Here is an 18398-nt window from a genome sequence, read left to right on the forward strand (position 1 = left end):
AAAACAAACCACCTTTGACCTTGGCTCTTTTAGGGAAATGCTTCTTTCACCTCATCAGTTTCTCTACTTTTACTCTAGCCAGTCAGGAGACTGCTGGTACATCGAGATGCTGTCCACTCATTTCCTATTACCCTCTGTGCTTCAAATCAATAGTTAATTACCTCCAAAAACGCTCTCTTCTTATCCAGCTAGTGAAGTGGACAGCACACATTTGCCTGGCTGAGGAATTCAGCGTTACGCAGGGTGAAAACTGTCCTCCCACTATTGCTACTTATTGGCCCATCAGTGTCCCTCTTAGAAGCTGGCATTCCATTTTGCACTGTGCAGGCATTTCATTTCTCTTCACCACAAAATTTTCATTTCTCATGCTAACACAGACACACACAGTGGGACACAAATATCCACTTCTCTCTATCTGCCCCTTTCTTGCCAAGAACCCAATGTTTAATAAGAGATTACATTTATGGTGAGAAGAAGGGCGGGCGAATGGTGAAATATGTCCACATGTCCTGAACTTGGGAGAGGCACTGGCACTTATTCATTAATAATGGGACAGGCCCCATGCCCCAAGCCCTTAGCTCTGTCTCTACGTATTTCCTTTCCACACATCACATTGTGTGTGTATGGTTTTTGTATGTGTGCTTATGTGTATGTGTATGTGTGTGTGTGTGTGTGTGTGTGGATGTGTGTGTGTGTGTGTCAGTCCCTATGAGAAACAGGCTGTGGAAGAGCTGCTCTTATTTAATCAGAAGTGGAGCAGCTTCCACCAACCGTTTGTAATTTCAGTCCTATTAACGTTCTGCCTTTAATTCCTCTGAGCGCTGAAATAACAGCATCCTCTGGGCTGCTGATTCACTTAAAATGCAAAAAGTATCAAAATTATTCCACCCCATACAGGAGAAACTTCCTATATTGTACATTTAGACTTGAGAGGCAAGGGATTTGCTAAATAAACACAGCAATATGCAGTGTGTGTGTAAACTGGCTGAACTGATATTCTTATCAGTTTGATTGTAGACTTTAAACAAGTTTCCCACGCACTGAAAATCACAAAACACTGTGCTACTATACCTGCCACTCCTCCCACTCCTTAGTCAGCCTCTGTCCCGCCAACGTTCCCACTTGCAGCCCATGAGCCAGAGCCTTAGGGCTTTAAAGTCAAATTAAATCGTTCTGGGCCTGACTTAAAAACAGATCTCATTATAAGAATCATAAATGTAGCTCTTTGTTCCTAGAAGCCTACAACCCCAACAGTCTCCTCAGCCTCTTCCTGTTCCTGCCAATGCTGCATCTATTACTTCTTCAGAACGGCTGGTTCACATTTCACCTTTTCTCCCCTTGCAGTTAAACCTACAATGCTTCATAAATGCATCTGTTTTTAACTAAAAAAAAAGTGTAGTGAAAGAGGCAGGTGAGGGAGGGAAGACTGGAGAAAAAAGGGTGCAAAGCAGGAAGAAACAACCAATTATTCCCAGACAGGAATGTTTGAGAAAGAAGGCAGGAGAGAAGTGGTTGTACCTTGCTACTACTCTGATTTAATTAAAATTTCTTGGGAAAGAAAAAGAAAAAGAATAGTACAGCAGGAAGGAAGAAACAGGAAGTCAAGAGCATTTGTGGATTTGGACTGACCAGAGCTGACATAGGGAGGAACAGGGTGGACAGATGCTAAAAGGGGCGATGGGGGAGAAATGATGAATATTGAGCTTTAAGCATAGAGGCCCCAGGGGAAAGGCTGCATGAACAGTGGGAAATAAGACGCAATAATCAATGCCTTTTTCTTCTCGCCTCTCAAGTCAACAAATATCAAAGAGGCTCCTTATTCCCACTGGCTGAACAACTGTCACCCAATCTCTAGGATAGGTGATAATGGAGGGGGGAAAAGCCAAAGAGAGAGAGAAAGAATGAGAAAAAGCACATTTTTCACACCACTGTCCTAGAGTGGTGGGGAACCTGGGTCACTGCGCCCAATCAATTACGAGCATTGCCATTTTCCACTAGGTGTGGCCTGTAGGGCTATCTCAAAGTTTGTGCTTTTGTGCACATCAAGCCCTGGTGAGTATTTCCATGTGTGTGTCTGTGTGTGGTTGGTTGTGTGTGTGTGTGTGTGTGTGTGTGTGTGTGTGCTTGTGCCCATGTTGTGTTCGCCATTTGAGAGAACTGGCATTACCAGGAAACAGATGACTCACACAGTTTGAGGTTCAACCGTGTCACGGGCGTCACTGCTTTCACTCCTGTGCTCCAATGTGTTTTGTACACTGCTGATACAGTGGGTCTGCTTATCCCTGGACAGATAAGGCCTTAGCACTCATCCCACAGTTAGCCACCTGCTCTGATAAGGGCCAAGCATGAAGCAAGGTGGGTGGAACATAACATTGTTGATAGCATCTCCGCAGTGTTCAGAAGACACTGGACGACGGCATAAAATATCAGAAAAAAAAAACAAAACACAAGTCTCAAGTCCAAAACTGGATGCACAGATACACAAACAGCATAAAGCACAGTGCTCTCTTCCTCCTCCTTCTCTCCCTCTGTTGTCCCTTGATACCACTCATTCTCACACAGAGACATACACAAAAAAATGCACACATGCATACCAGCCCCCAACCCGCATCCACCATCTGGTCTTCCCAAGGCTCAGATGTCTCTGGGATAAGGTGAGCTCTGAGGGGGACTGCGTACATGTTATATGTGGGCATTTGTGTGTGAGCACGTAAGAGACAGAGAAATAGAAATCGGTGATTATATTAACAAAGAGCCAAAATACAATATACAGTATGCTGCAGAATGTGAAAGGCCTTATTGTAAGTAAAAACTGCACAAACCACAAATTCTTGTGGTGCAAGCACTTCCACAAAAAAGAGCAGTACAATGCATTTACTGCACCACAGGTACATTAGCTGCATGCAGGGCTTTGCTCAGGGGGTCATCATAGCTGACTAGGCTGCGTAAGCGCACCTTATCACCCACCAGTCTTTTCACTGTGGGCAAAATAAAGCCACCATTATAGGATGAGGCCATGTCCGCCGCCCCTGCCAGCCATAATGGCGTTAGCGCTCTACTGACGACATGAACTCAAACGTACAATACAATACAATACAAACGGTGGTACAAAAAGAGTGGAAAATTGAATTCTACTTCAGGTGTTCCCAGGTCAGCACTGGTCCCCAAGGCCAAAATACACTTGTACACTTTTGTGAGCACTCACACACGCAATCCTTCATGCCTTTTTGGTCATACTGCCTCAACCCATGGGCCTATGTTTCACTTATATTTTCATTTTTTCTCATTTCTAAACATTTGAAATGAGAGAGCAGAGGGAAGGAGCAATCTTGCATTCGCAATCATTAGAGACTCAATGGGACTCTTTTCACAGGCTGTCACCTCAGCACAGCTGGTGAGCTCACACACACAACCAACAGACATGAACATCACAGGATTAAGTACAGCCTCCGAATGCCAGTCTACATCACTACAAGCAAAATTTAGGTCTGGGGAAACAATTTTGAATAATTTGACCTAACCAGGCATATTAGACCAGCATGAGAAGTTGCAGTGTGTTACTCATCCCTTTCAAATCATGGCCAGTTAATTATATTCAACACAAAATAAAGAAAGAGTGAGAAATGAAGCTTTATTATGCAACTGTCTGGCCTATTTTTGCCTCTGATTGATTTTTGGAGAATAATATTGGTGAAATAATCCTGTTCAAGATATGAAGCAATGACCAATGACACCCCAGTGAGTGGTCCATTTATCCACTCAGGTGTGTGAATGGTTCATGTTAATGTCTGAGTGACACAGAGAACTGTCAATCTAGAGGCCTGTACACCAACAGACATCTGTCTCCAGCAAATGTCTCATCAGCTTTTGCCAAATCGCAATAGATTGTGGCCTGGCAAAGCTGTGTGTCCTCTGTGCAAGGCTGCTACAGTATTCAAAGTCGGTTTCATCACAAAAGCAGTATTGTGGTCTTAGGAGAAAAAAAATATATATATACTCTGAGTCTCAGGGGGCACATGGTAATTTCTTTCCAGAGTGAGGTCACAACAGTGGACCAGCTGCCAAACATGGTCCTAGAGTTTGCTCATGGACACTTCAGCAGAGCAGTTGCTAGCAGAGATAAGGTCTGGGACAAGTTCAGTCCTCTAACATTTCTAATCAATATGCCACTCGAATGCTTCTGCTTTTTCACTTCCATTACTCAAGCTGTTATTATTATTGTTTGCCTATAAACTAAAACATCCATTCCCGCCTGGACATTCTGACAGTACCAGGTACTTACCAAACATTCTGAAGGACTACTTATAGCACATGACTAATGATCTCTTATTATGCAGTTAATAAATGATGTGGCTGTTTCACCCCAATGCAGCATGACTCGGGCGTGTACTGTACATCAGATTAGCTGAAATAGCCCAATTTTCATTTACTTCAAAAGCCTTCTTTGTAAAACGTGCACCATATCTTTACTGCAACTCGCTGACCTCCCTTCTTCTGTCTCTCTCATCTTGTGTTTTTTTTTTTTAATCTCCCTCATTCCCTGTCTGTCTTACAACCGCTGTTTTATCCCCCTTTCTTCCTTTCCTCCTCCCTCCACCACCCGGTTCCAGGCCGTTAAATGAGCGGGCTTATCTAAGCCTAATTGGTTTAAGGGAAAACAGAAATAAGCAATGGCTCTGTAAGTAGGGGAGAATTACTGCAGCTGTTGGCAAGAACCATCCACACACCACTGAGACAGCGAGCAGAAGAAGTGAGGAGGGCGACAGGAGGAGGAATGGGGAGATTAGCGAGGAGAATTATGACAGTGGAGTAGAGAAATGAGGGAGAAAAAGAGAGAGGTGTAGTGGAAAGCAGGCAGGGAGAAGGTGAAAATGATGGGAAGAAATTGAGAGAAAAGACAAATGAGGGTGAAACAGAGCAAAAGCATTGCAAATGGTTCTTTTTCTAATGCCATGCAAATCCCTGCCTTCACTCTCCTCTGTAAGATCTTTGCTTTAGGTCTGACTGCCCCCTCTGCCCCACTTCAATAACTTGTCACTGAATGCATTTCTGTTTGCAGATATCAAGCGTTCATGTGTGTGGGATTACACTACATACGCATGTGCCTGTGTGTACACGTCCTTGGTAGGTGTGCCCTAAGTTTAAATCCAACAAATTCACAGTTCTATAATTAACTTCACACTTGATTTAACTGTTTTGGTCTTTCATCACACCTCGTTGAGACATACAAACACCACTGCATGATCAAGCTTCAACTCGCCGTCCCATTATTCTGTCGCTCGACAATCTAGCCATGCTTAAGAGTATTTCCAACTTAAGATATTCATCCCACAGTTCAGTTCACTAATGGTGTGTGTTGGGTGTTTATCTTGAGTCCATGTGTGTAGGGAGGTCAAATTTAAAATAAAACACTCATTTCATCACAACTATGTGTCCATATGGTCAGAGCTGCTCCTTCAGAAGTTACAAACACTCACATGGATACACACAGATGTCCGACATTTTGTGGTTATTGGCTGATTTGGAGTTGTAATCAGATTAAGGGTGAGAGGAGAGGCAGGCATCATATGGCCAGTGGCTCAACTATCTCACTCTTACACACACACAAACACACACACACACACAACAAAAAATGAAAGAGCAACAGATTGGAGTTCAGATCAGTGAAGATTTTACCCTGCCCAGGGGACAACCACCTTTCAATTAGCGACCCAAACAAGGAAATCACTTTTATCCTTGTTACCGAGGTAACCCAGGGGCTATCTCCCTGCCCATCTGTTTCTTTCTCATCCCATCTTTTAAAGTAGAAATACCACATCCTGGTCAGGAAAAATGTCACTTTTCCTTCCCATCATCCTTTCATCTCATCTAAATTGACATTTCTGCTGTCATTTCATATTACGCAAACATCTGAACCTCAAAATATCTATCTTTGCAGAGGTAGCAACTCAGGCCTTGGTTTGGTATCCCCAGCTGTTTTGAAATCCAATGAGCACAAACAAGAAAGCCACCGCAGAATTACAGAACACAGCCGGAGCTGGGAACAGTCCAGGAGCAGAGTTGTAAATGATTAAAAGGAAAAGCTGCATGTGAGGAAAATGTGTTGTATTTGTGCTTTGACCTTACTTATTTATATTTTTTGGAAGCAGATACAGACAGTCATGGGGAAGCTGAGGGGTTTCTATGTAAGCTTTAGAGGATGAGCTACTGTGCAATAAAATCAGAGAAGACACAAACAGTATATCCATGACGCTGCTGAGAGAAGCTACTGTGTGAGGCTCTAGCCCGGTGTTCAGCCCCTGGGGTCCCACAGCGGAAATGAAAAACATGTTTAACTGAGAAGATATTTGCTACTAGTGCCACCAGCATTTGTCCAGGTGAGTGTGTGTGTGAGAAAAAAAAGGGGGAAATAGGAAAAAGCTTAAGCAGATGAAAAGAGAAAGGAATGGATATGGATGAAGAGACAAAATACAGCCAGTCGGAGAAAAGGGGAGAGGCAGCCCAGTGCGTGTGTGTGTATTTTATTTATTTATTTTAAAAACGTTCTCAATTTGCAAAAGTAAAACATAAATTTTCCACATTATAAAATATAAAATCCAGGTTATGAGGATTCCTCCACTCCTTGGAATCCACAATCTCAGAGAGTTTGTCACAGCATTTCAAAATGGCACAGAATGAAGCTCAGGGGGCTTGTGGGAATAGTTTTCTACATGGACAGTTTAATGAAAAAACGTGAGAGGAATCCATGGAGGTTTGACAGGCACTTGCAATGTAGCCCATCGTTTCCCACTGAGAACATCTCATGGGATAACGAAAATCTAAAAGAGCGCAGATTATAGAACAGACTCCTCCTGTACAAAACGTGAGGCACTTAAGAGTGAGAAAAACTGATTTTAACGCGTAACAAGCCAGCAATAAACTACCGTGTGCTATTAACGCCAGATTTGAATCCGACAAAGTAGCGCTCTTCACATGGACAAGTAAAAGCAGTGATGACCAACGAGGCGGTAGGAATAAAGGGATAACCACAGCATCTGAGGCGATCCACGTGTGTGACAGCGCTGTGCGAGAGGCGCACCGCTGCCCGGCACACAACACTGCAAGCGTGCCCAAGTTGGACAGCGCGACTTGGAGCTGGACATTTCCATAACTACAACATATACACACACACACACACACATATATATATACATATATATATATATGTATGTGTGTGTATATATATATATAATCCCAATTTCTTAATTACCTTCCATCGCGGAGGATGTGATGACCAGCACGCATAAAAGCGCAAACAAATCCACTGTCATGGCAGAAGGGTAGTCTCCACAGCCTGTCCCCAAATAACCAGGACGCACGGCGCGCGTCAAAAAGATCCCTCAGTTGTCAGAGCGGTACTCCAGCAGATAGCCTGTGTTGTGACTCACATTTCAAGCCGTAGTAAACAATGTGTGACAACCAGCGCAGGGGAAGAGCAGAGTGTAGGGGCTAAGGGGGTGCGAGGAGCAGGAGGGGGGTGGGGGTGGTGGTGGTGGTGGTGGTGGTGGTGGGGGAGACCCGACACTGCCTGCTCACAGGCCCATTAGGGCTCCGGGGCCAATCACCGACTGGAAGCTGAAACTCACTAACCAATCGCTCGCTCGCCGCTCCGCCCTCCTCGCATTGTCAAAACACTAAACTTTTCTTTGACCTATTTGAAACGGCGTACGCTGCAGTAAAGGGACATAGCGCCACCAGTCGGGCTACTGCAGCTACTGCACCCCTGGTAAACCTGCAGCAAACGTATCCTCATGGGACGGAGTCTGCATGGCTGTATGCTTCATCCAGTGGACTTCTAGTCTGTGTTTCAAAATAATTCCTATGATGAACAATTTATCAGGCCCATTAACAGCCAACACTCCCCCTGATTAAAACCCTGTGCTACACTTAATAATTTTTACTATTTTTTTGCATTTACAAAAATCTAAGTGATGCATTGAAAAATGAGGACTCCAAAAAGCCATCTGAGATATGGCTTAATCTATTTTCATTACTAGCATAAGCAACAGCCTGCCTCCTGACTCCGCCAGTGATGACACCATGTGCTTCTAAAAATCTTTAATGTAGCTTTACATGTATGTATGTATGTATGTATGGCACCATCACTCTCCCTTTGTGCTCATAGAAGTGCATACTGCATTTGCAGTGAGGATGTTCTTTAATAGCTTCTGCAAATTCAACTGCACTTCTTAATGACATTAAACAGGCGTTGCACATCAGCTCCCTCCCCTTGCCCCTGTCCCCTGCTTTGTGTATGCATGTGCCGCAACAGATGGTACGCACAATGGGCGTTTTCCCGCAAGGACACAGAAAACTGGGGTCTGCTTCAGCAGAGCAAGGGGGCAGTTGCTGTCCTGTAGCCCAGAACCATACACCTGTTTTGGCCTACATATGTCCCCAAAGTCCCTGGAGCTGAAGAGCTGGGATGGAGTTGTTAATCTACATCCTGAGTAGGCCTGGTTTTACTCCCAGCCACTGATCTCCCTTCACAGCACACTGCCCCACTTTTTATGAACTTAATGAATGGGGTTTCAAAATGAAATAAAAGCCTATAATATATTGTACAGCCAGTTTGAGTAGACCCTAAAGCAGACTTCACTCTTAAATGTGTGCATCTTTTTTTCCAACAAGCTTTACAATAACAGATATTCAAACACAGTGTAAATAAAAAGTGACTCACACCTAATAAATGGTTATTCCATCTGTGACAAAGCCAAGGCCAGCAGACGAACCGGGGCAGACTCAGTGCATCAGGAGCATCAGGCAGAAGTCACTAACTTGGGGAAGCAGTTGATGAGTGCATTTGTCATTTTTAATAGCGTGGTGAGGGGTGTTGCTAGTGTGATATGAATCAGCACAGCATGGACCCAGTGCTGGCTGGTTTGAAGGCCTCTCACAGCGACTTGGCCTTAATTTTCACCAGGCCAGTCATCATCACCTATGACTCCACAGGTCCTCTCCAAATGCAACAGCAGCACTGAGCAATATGTCCCTGTTTTGCTGTCCACACCCTGGGGGAAAAGGAAGGAAGAGTATGAGGTAGGAGGTAGGAACAATAGTGCTGTTACTGTAGCACATCCTCCCGTGCAATGCACACACAAACATGCACATACAATCACACAAATCTGTGTGCAGTCACTCACCCACACAACAGTCTGACAATGATCCACACAAAGCCACAAAAGCACTTGCCTACTTCAGCTGAAGAGCCTCAGCCCAATACCAATACTGAGCCCAAACACATTGTAGAGAGCCTCTCATTCTCTCTGTGGCCTGATTTTTTCTGTGTGGTTAAGCCTGCAAGTGCAGCACCCCAGTTCTATTTTCTTTTCTTCATTCCTCCATTTCTCCATATAAGGCCAGATTCAAAGCAAAACAAAAAGGCAAGCTTACAAAGAGGGATAGTCTCTGACTTGTGATTGATTCAATATTTTTCTCTGCATTTTGTGAGCTGACCCTAACTTTATTGAGCTTTTGACCTGTAAACATCCAACCAGCATTTACTTCTCCATAGCCAATGTGCCATGACCTTTTCTCCTCTTTGTCTCCTGTTTCCTGATTCCCATTTGCTTGCTGGAAAAAATTCACAGTTGTCTTGTTTTTCAATGGAGTGCGTAGCTCGTTCTGTACACTGACAACAACATTAAGCACAACAGAGAGCACTGGGCATACACAAGAAGGCAGAAAAGAGAAAGGCCAATGTTTACTGAGGCACGCACTTATTTAGATTTGTGATACAGAAGTGCATATGAGAGGTATAGTGGCCGACAAGCAGACATGCACACAAGTGTCTATGTAAAGTATGATTATAATGACACAAAATGGCAAAGACAGAAATGGACATATGGGAAAGAGAGATACATGTATGTTTCCCAGAGAATATGAACACTCGGACAGTTTGTCTGGTGATGAATATGAATGTATGGAAATGAAATGCCTTTGTCAGTACGGAGATAGTGCAAGGACCTAGGTGACGAAGGACTGTAGTGCTACACCCGCCCTGCAGGGATAGACTGGTTATTAGGTTGGGCTTTAGCTTCATCCATCTTCAGGAAGCTGGGCACTGGCCACTGAAAATATGAGGACAGAGCCAGGGCTGAATACAGATGTGCTCTGGACCAGTGTTCTCCCAGTAGAGGGTCAGGGCTCACTAGTTACTCCCAGCCACAGTCATTATTTCTGGGTCATGGCTCAACAGAGAAGATGGAAAATAAGTTCATTGTGGGGGATGCATGAGGCTGGTTAAGTTTACCTCAAAATGTATTTTATAAAGGCTGAACAGGCAAAAGCCAGCCTCTTCAGAGTTACATAAAAATCAGTGGACCTGTGCGTAGATTTAGCAGATAAAAACATTCACTGCATATCAGTCAGTCCACATTTAATCAGACCTGGATTAAAAAGTTTGAAAGGTAGTGCTATGTCTAGTAAAAACTCACATGAGGAAAGAGATGTTTTTCTGAGTTGCAAGAGTGGAACGACAATGTGACAGCAGGTCAGACAGGGAGACAGGACAGGAGCTAAATACAGCATGCTCATTAATCTGCCAATGATGCCAAGACTGATGGTACCTGTCCCCTGCTATCAGCACACAGGCACTTCAGTGACATTCACTGCACTTCTCTGACACAGAGCAACACACACAAAGACACATCTGTAGTCCTGAAAACAGCCACACAAACCTATTCAAATAGACATTAAAAATACCTGTCCACACATACAGAATAGACTCTAAGTGTTTATGTTTTTGTGCAGGGAAGTGTGTGTGTGAGAGAAGAGGGATTACACTCCATTCCTTCTTGCAGAGATGCAATGAAAGCATTATTTGTTTTAAGTATCTCAGTTTGATTAATAAGTAGTTAGCTCACATTCATTCGATTCAAGAGCCAAGCTCTTTAGTTACCATTAATCACAACAACACAATGAGGAGATTCTCTTCAGCGCTGAATGAGTAAGAGCATCATTACAGCTTGCTTTTCATCAAGTGTGCATCGGAGAAACAGAGATTGACTGTGGATTCATGCACAAGAGGCTGTGTTTCTACTTGCATTTTCCTGCAGCCGACTAGAGTACAGAATGATAGATAATAGATTGTTGCATCCCCCTCCTCAGTCACTCCATGCTCTGTCAGCTGCCATAGACGTTTTCTGTTGCAGACCATGTTCAATCATCAAGCACAAAATCCATCTCTGAAAATGAGTCACCAGTCCAAAAACAGTGCAGAAAACACACTAAACATAAAACCACATCAAATAGGACATCATCCAAAATCATGCACAGACCCTATAATGATTCACCAATTAATTATTTTTTCTCGATGGCCATGGTGATTAGGATGCATTCATTTACTTGATTAGGGATCTCTAATCACACATGAGGTTAATGGAGTTCTTGTTCACTGACCTACTGTGTATCAGTTGTTGCATTTAAGAAAGTTTCCTTTTAACTCTGCACCCTCAGCCCCTCCAGTATAATACACCATTCAATTTATGCACCAACCTTTCCCACCTCCTTCAAAAGAGGCGTCTTGACAACAACAACATTTGACACATGGTAAATTGTTTTTTTTGTGTCGCTGAACATGTTATCATGAGCTAGTCCACCGGAGAGGCTCATGAAGTAGTTTTCTGGCTACAAAAGCAATATTTAGGAGGTGGACTTGTTAATGAAGGAAAAACAAAACTAGCCCGACAGCTCATCACTTTATGTCAACCCCCAGTGACAGCCTATTCCACTCATTCTCATCTAGTTGTTTGTTTCACTGGGATACCATCAAAATGCATAAGTCTTTCTCCCCCGACCTGTTTTTTTCCCCGGTGCCTGGCCAGTGACAGATAGTGCAGTAGAATCTATCAACCTCGGTCAGGGCTGGTGCTTCATAGAGCCACGTACAGACAGAAGGCACACACACACACACACACCACACACACACACACACATCCCTGAGTCCGTCACGCTAAATAGGATAAACATCTGGTGGTGAGAGAGAGAAAAACTGAGGTCAAATCAATCTGGCCTCTTTCTGCCATACACTGATACCCTGTCAGTGGCTGACCTCTGCCAAACCCAGCAAATGAAACTCCAGTACTGCATCTGAATAAAAAGAGTGCAGCACTGGAGTCTGGCTTGACCACAGTGGATGAGAGTATCTTGTGACAGATGAACTCACTGATGTGCTGATATATTTAGTCAGATAATTATCTGCCACCCTTTAACTATTTGGTACCAGAGGATGTTTAAACAGGTGTATCTGCTATTTCTTGCTGCCCTTTATTTTTCCCTTCACTGGTGCTTTCCCACATCATTAAAATCTCTGCATTCACAGTTTCTGTCACCATATTTGACCAATTATCCTTCTGCCCACTTTCCCCAAGCCAATCAGTTCTTGGTTGCTTTTCTCTAAATATTGTGGTATTCCTATCTATTTTTCAGACCTGCTTTTGTGTAACCCACCTCCTCCCCATCTCCACCTTAACCTCAAAGACTGTCATCCTACTCTATCACCATCAGCATCTAGACATCCTATTTCATGTTCTTTCTGTGCTACCTCAATAAATACGGTTAGACTCATTGATCTCTCCATACTGAAATTCCATTACACTGTAAAAGTAACTACTTCCATTAAAAATAACAAACCATTATTTAATTAAAATGTACATAATATAATAACCCTACACAGTACATTGCTAATCTTCTCATTATTGTAATACATGTTAGCTTCTTTCTTATTAACATAACATCTATTAAACTGAGTCTTGGGCATGCAAGTGAAAAATAAAAATCATTAAAATGTAAACACTGATCTGATCTAACAATAACATTTGACAGATATATAAATTGATTGCTTGCTTTGTAGTTATTACGGAGGGAATAATATGTAGACTATGCAAGTTGACTTTGAGATTTACATTGTAAACCAACGTCAAACCAATAGAGCAATAAAAAAAAAAAATTAAAAAAATCAACAGTAGTAACCGTTCACTGAAATAACCAATAACCATTTGAAAAGTTGTTTGTTTTTTTATGGTAATTTGTTTACAGTTATTTGATTCAACTACCACTTTACATACTCATATAATTGAGTACTAATTTAATGCATAACTGAATTCAAACTTCTAAGAAAAAAAAACAACACAGGACTAAGCAGTGACACTGGGGGTTATTTTGTAGTTCTCAACTTGAAGCCCTTTTACTGAAAGCCTCAGTGTGTCTGCTTCTTTAAGTCTGATTAATTTCATTATCTGAGACTGATTCCATTTAATTAAAGTTCTGTTTGTTTTGGTTTGTGATTCTGCACAGTCCTTTCTCATTAATTGGTCTGCCAGCTGAGGGTTGTATTTTGTGATTGCATTTTGGTTTTTGAATTTGTTCTGATTTTGTATTTCATATTGAGTTTTTCCATTGGCGAGTTTATTCTGAACCACAAGGTCACAAAATTCTAATTAAAAATATGTTTATTTTTTAATACCACACAAAAACATATGTACACACACACACACACACACACACACACACACACACACACACACACATACAAACACTGTGTTTGTGCATTCATCAACAAACACAGTGGCACATGACGTGATAGTGACTGACAGCAGAAACAAACAGAAGGATATGTTGGAAAATGAACAAGGCATTGCTAAATGTCATAACAGTGGTGTTCTGATCTTTTTGCTTGCAGGACTGAAGGTGTAAAATGATATTTGGCCATGGGACAACAATGCACTTGGACATTTATTATTGAGAGAATGCCCTCATTTAACACATGCATAACAGTTTGGCAATCATTCACACATGCAAAACAAACAGTAGTGCAGAGTTAACACAATGACCTTCTGATATTAACGCTGACCTTTGAAAGCGATCATTTCTCCCAGCATGCATCATTAGATCAATAAACATTGGTGCCAGGTGATGCTTGGAGCATTATCGGCCTGTTGCAGGCTCAGTGATAGGGCACACATGGATACACATCCACACACACACACACACAAATGCAACAAAGTCCATGTCAAATCCTAAATGTCAAAACCATGTGCTGCACACATAATGTGTTGCATTAGTAATTATCATTTCAACACAAAATCACAAAACAAACTAGAACCAACCATTGACTTGTTGACCAGTTTTGGCAATCAATGATTTGTGTTATGTGGTAAAAACAATAAGCACAAATTGAAAAATGCAATTAACAGTCCTAAATCCCATTCCTCTCACTGTATTTGACTCCTCTACTGGAGGAGTCAAATACAGATTTTTTTTGTTTGTTCTCTAATTTTTAGTCTACCACAGAAATACAGGTGGCTGAGTCATCTCTGTGTGCTTGTTTCTTTTGCCTTATCCAATCAGGAGCAGACCCCATTACTACACAGTTTCCTAGTCAATGATTTCTCGTTTAGACCATGCTCCTGAGACCCTCAGCTCATTGAGGGCTTGATGGATGACCTGTCGAATATCCCTGTGTCTGTGTGTGTGTGAATCTAGAGCTTACCCATCCCATGTAAGGACACAAGACAAAGGACATAAAAACTACTCTAGAGTTAAAGGACCAGTGGATCAGAGTCCTTCAGCACTCTCATTCCTATAAAAGGTCTGTATCTTTCATGTTTTGTATATTTTGTTTGAATAAGAAAAAGCAGTGGTACCATGTCTACCCTCTCAAATATGTTTTTATCAACATGTAATTGATATCTCATACAGAATTCTCTATTTCACTGTTTCGTCTGCACAGTTACAGCAGCAACATGGAAAGCAAAGAGGTGGAAGAATTAACCAAGAAACTCCCTGACTTCTTTTTAAGAAATCCCCAGTATGTTGCTTTTTCTAGTGTTGATGTCTGTTGGAGTTAGTTTAATCACTATCCGTACAATTTTCTATTATATTAGAAATAAAAATAACAATCTATGACATTTAATATATGAGACATACTGAATACAACTAGAACGTAAAGTAGCAAAGAGTAGTAGATCCTGATTACTGACTGACTTTATAGTCAGCATGATAAGAGCAGGATGAATACCTAATTCCCAATTCACTGTGATAGTGTCACATACTCTGTAGAAATCACATAAATCCTTTCCGCACAATCATGATTCAGCCAAAGGAGGTGGTAACCCTGATACTGATGGGAAATTCAAAGCAAATGCCAGATGCCACAGAGACCACATGAAGCATAATTAAACCTTTACTACTAATTTTTTCACATTCCTCAGTTCAGAATCATTTACATAATGGATGTCACTGTTTGCTTCTTGTAATATCTTGCAGTACCTTGCAATGAAGCATAACTAATAGGAGATCCATGTGGTATCTCATTTTGGTCTAATAGTTCATCTGGAGGCCTACAGGAATTAAAGTGCATTTTCACCCCATGATGTTTTTCTCCACAGACAGAATGGCATGTTCTGCAGACCAGTCTTTATGCAGAGACAGAGCCACTCTGAACTTCAGGAACAACATGACAACTGAGAAGGTTAGGGGTCAGAGGTTATTATGGATTGTTTCAGGTCACAGAAGATGGGTAAAGTCCCATGAGTTGTTCAAATGTCAGTTGGATTCATGAAGTGTCATTACAATCGATCGATCCAAGCTGCTGGAAAAGTGTGTTGACACTAGCATTTGTGTTAATTACAGTATATATGTTTGTTGCTTTGTTTTCCTTGCCTATGCAGCAGGAGAAAGGCATGCCTGTTGGGAGAGCACTGCTACTTCTCAGCACTGAGAGAGAGAGAACACATCCTGTGGTGCCTCACAACACTCGATTTACCACTGTGCTCATATGGTGGGGCCACAGCACCATCTGGCTATAAAGATATAGCATTGCAGTTAGACATGGTAACTTAAAACAAATGCTAAAGAGAACATGTACCGAAAATCTTCATTGAGAGAAACAAGCTATATATTTGTAAGAAAATAGATTGATGTAAAAGAGTCTCTCTTTGTGCGTCTGTCTAACTTACACCTTTAGGGTCAGATTTGACTTTCCTCCAAAGTATTTGTAAATGTTTGCTAATGTTGATGACTTCATGGAAGCTTTTCCCTGAGAATCAATTTCAATTGATTTTTAATGCATAAATAATCTTTCTGTTATTAAAAACTCCCTTATTCAAGATAACAGAAAGTACATTTTCCTGTAAATTTCCCTTTTGTTCCAAAGTTTATTTTAAAAGAGTATTTCATTAACACAAAATTTCAGTGTACCATTGTACCAGATCACACAAATCACCAATTCAAATAGTTCTTAGTTTGTGTTTAAAGCCTGACACACAGACTATATGTTGTTTTTTTTTTTTTTTTTACTACCAGAGTTTATGTTTTTAAGGTACTGAATGACACTTTACACTAACTGAAAAATGTAAAACACACTTCTACTGTTTCACTCTGGCAGAAACTCAGGACAGCTGCTTTTGCTTCTAACATCTAACTGCAGCAGCTCCAATGAAAGGTCTCATACAGAGAAGTATATATTTCATTTGGTCTTTGTTCTTCTTCTTTTTCAATAATTCCAGTTGAATTTGCCCTTTTCAAAAACACCTTAATGCAGTTCAGTTTTTGTATATGTCCTGGCCATCTCCTTCCCATTACATTGTTAAAGCTCTAGAGGCAATGCTATGAAATGAACATGAATGAAACTTGAAAACCATTTGGTTTCAATACTTGAGAGAGATTTCCAATCATTTCTATGTTATTGTCAAGGGCTATGTTTACGTAATGTTTGCGAGTCCTGAAATTTTTAGATTGTAACATTGTCATGTGTCTGTGTGTCTGAGTATGGTCTTGTATGATAACAATCATTTTCAATCTCTCAACAGCCAGAAACCAAGTTTGTTTAGCATTAGGCAATCCTAACTTTCACAGTTTGCAGAATTAGCTTCACTTCACTGCTTATCCACTGTTACAGCGCATTATAATTAAGAGTTTTGTCTGAAGCCTAGAGTATTTATAGCACACAAGGTAACACTGACCCCTACTGGTGACAAGTAGGAACAGATTCCACTGTGGAATTAAATAAATCACAGGTTAATATAAATCCTAACTAATCCTTGTTTGCAGTTTTTTTTTATTAACACATTGGGTTAAAAAAAAAAAAAAACTTAAATCATGATGCTTGCAAATCAGTCACAAAGAAAGACATAAAAAGCCTTTGGAATCTATGTAGAATACTGTATATCACTTTCTCCTTCTGTCTGTCAAAGGGTCTTGCTACCTTAAACAGCATTTCATATAGTCCCCTTTCCTTTTCCCTACAGTCTCATGTGATTAAACCAGCTTTTATATATAAATATAAATATATATATATATGTATATATAAATATATAAATATAAATATATATATATATATATATATATATATATATATATATATATATATATATATATATATATATAAAAGCAGTATCTTAGCTTAGCAGTATCTTAGCTGTAGCACTGCGCTCTTCTGAACTGAGAGCTCTGATGTTGTTCCTGGGATCTGTTGGAGCCACTCTCCCAGTTTGGGGGTCACAGCCCCGAGGGTGCTGATTACTATTGCCTTCACCTTCCACATCTCAAAATGGGATACACCTTCACCAGATGTGGCCTAAATTGTTTCAGTGCCCCAATTTCAAATAACTTGCATCATTCAAATGTTACCACAGTTTACAATTAGGGTACTCTGCACAACACAAACAAGGGTTTATGCCCACATAAACACTGTGACACTTAACTGTGGGACAGTAGACAGCAATTCATGTCTCAATTTGGGGCCCCATTTGGCATCATATCTCCACAGGCTTAACATAGACACAGTTTATATTTCACAGCTCACAATAAAGAAGTACACAAAGCTTTCTCAATATTAATACACAACATTTGTCTTACCTTTTCTTGTTATCCAACACACCACACACCACCTCCATGTCCCGATTCTCCTACTGCTCCCTGTTGGCGGTTTTACTGCTGTGGCATTTTATGAGTCCTTTGTCCACCCATGGCCTTACAGAAGGAACTGAGGAACCGGATTGAATTTGCCCAGGAGGTGCAACAAGATCCAGAGAGAGTAGATATGAAATATTGGATTTGTGTGAGGTTCAGGTTGCAAATAGGGTTAGGCTGTTTGAGCAAATCCACACTCTCTGTCAGCACTTGAATGCTGTTGACAGCGATAAATAATCTCAGCAGTTTATGAGGAAGCTTCTCTATACACACTTCCTCAGCCCAGTGTTACGCACCTTAAAAAAATAAAATATCCCACCTAACCCAGCAAACTCCCCCTTGAGATAACATAGGTCAGGTCTTAGTCAAACCAAGGATAAACTGGCCCTGGCTAAGTGTTTTCTCAGTTCAGTGTGAGTTCCTGGCCTGAAACCTCCTAATTTATT

At 41.3% G+C, this 18398-nt stretch overlaps 1 protein-coding gene across 2 annotated transcripts in view; it reads right to left on the reverse strand.

Moving 5' to 3' along the window:
• Positions 1-7454, reverse strand: part of ephb1 (EPH receptor B1) — a 139918-nt gene extending 132464 nt beyond the window's left edge. For both annotated transcript variants that reach the window (XM_026314575.1, XM_026314574.1), the window contains exon 1: positions 7250-7454. In XM_026314575.1, the coding sequence (XP_026170360.1) occupies positions 7250-7310 (61 nt within the window). In that variant the 5' untranslated portion in view covers positions 7311-7454. The remainder of the gene's footprint in view (positions 1-7249) is intronic.
• Positions 7455-18398: the final 10944 nt, after the last annotated feature.

The sequence above is a fragment of the Mastacembelus armatus genome, chromosome 17, assembly GCF_900324485.2.
Source record: "Mastacembelus armatus chromosome 17, fMasArm1.2, whole genome shotgun sequence".
Taxonomy (NCBI): Eukaryota; Metazoa; Chordata; class Actinopteri; order Synbranchiformes; family Mastacembelidae; genus Mastacembelus; species Mastacembelus armatus.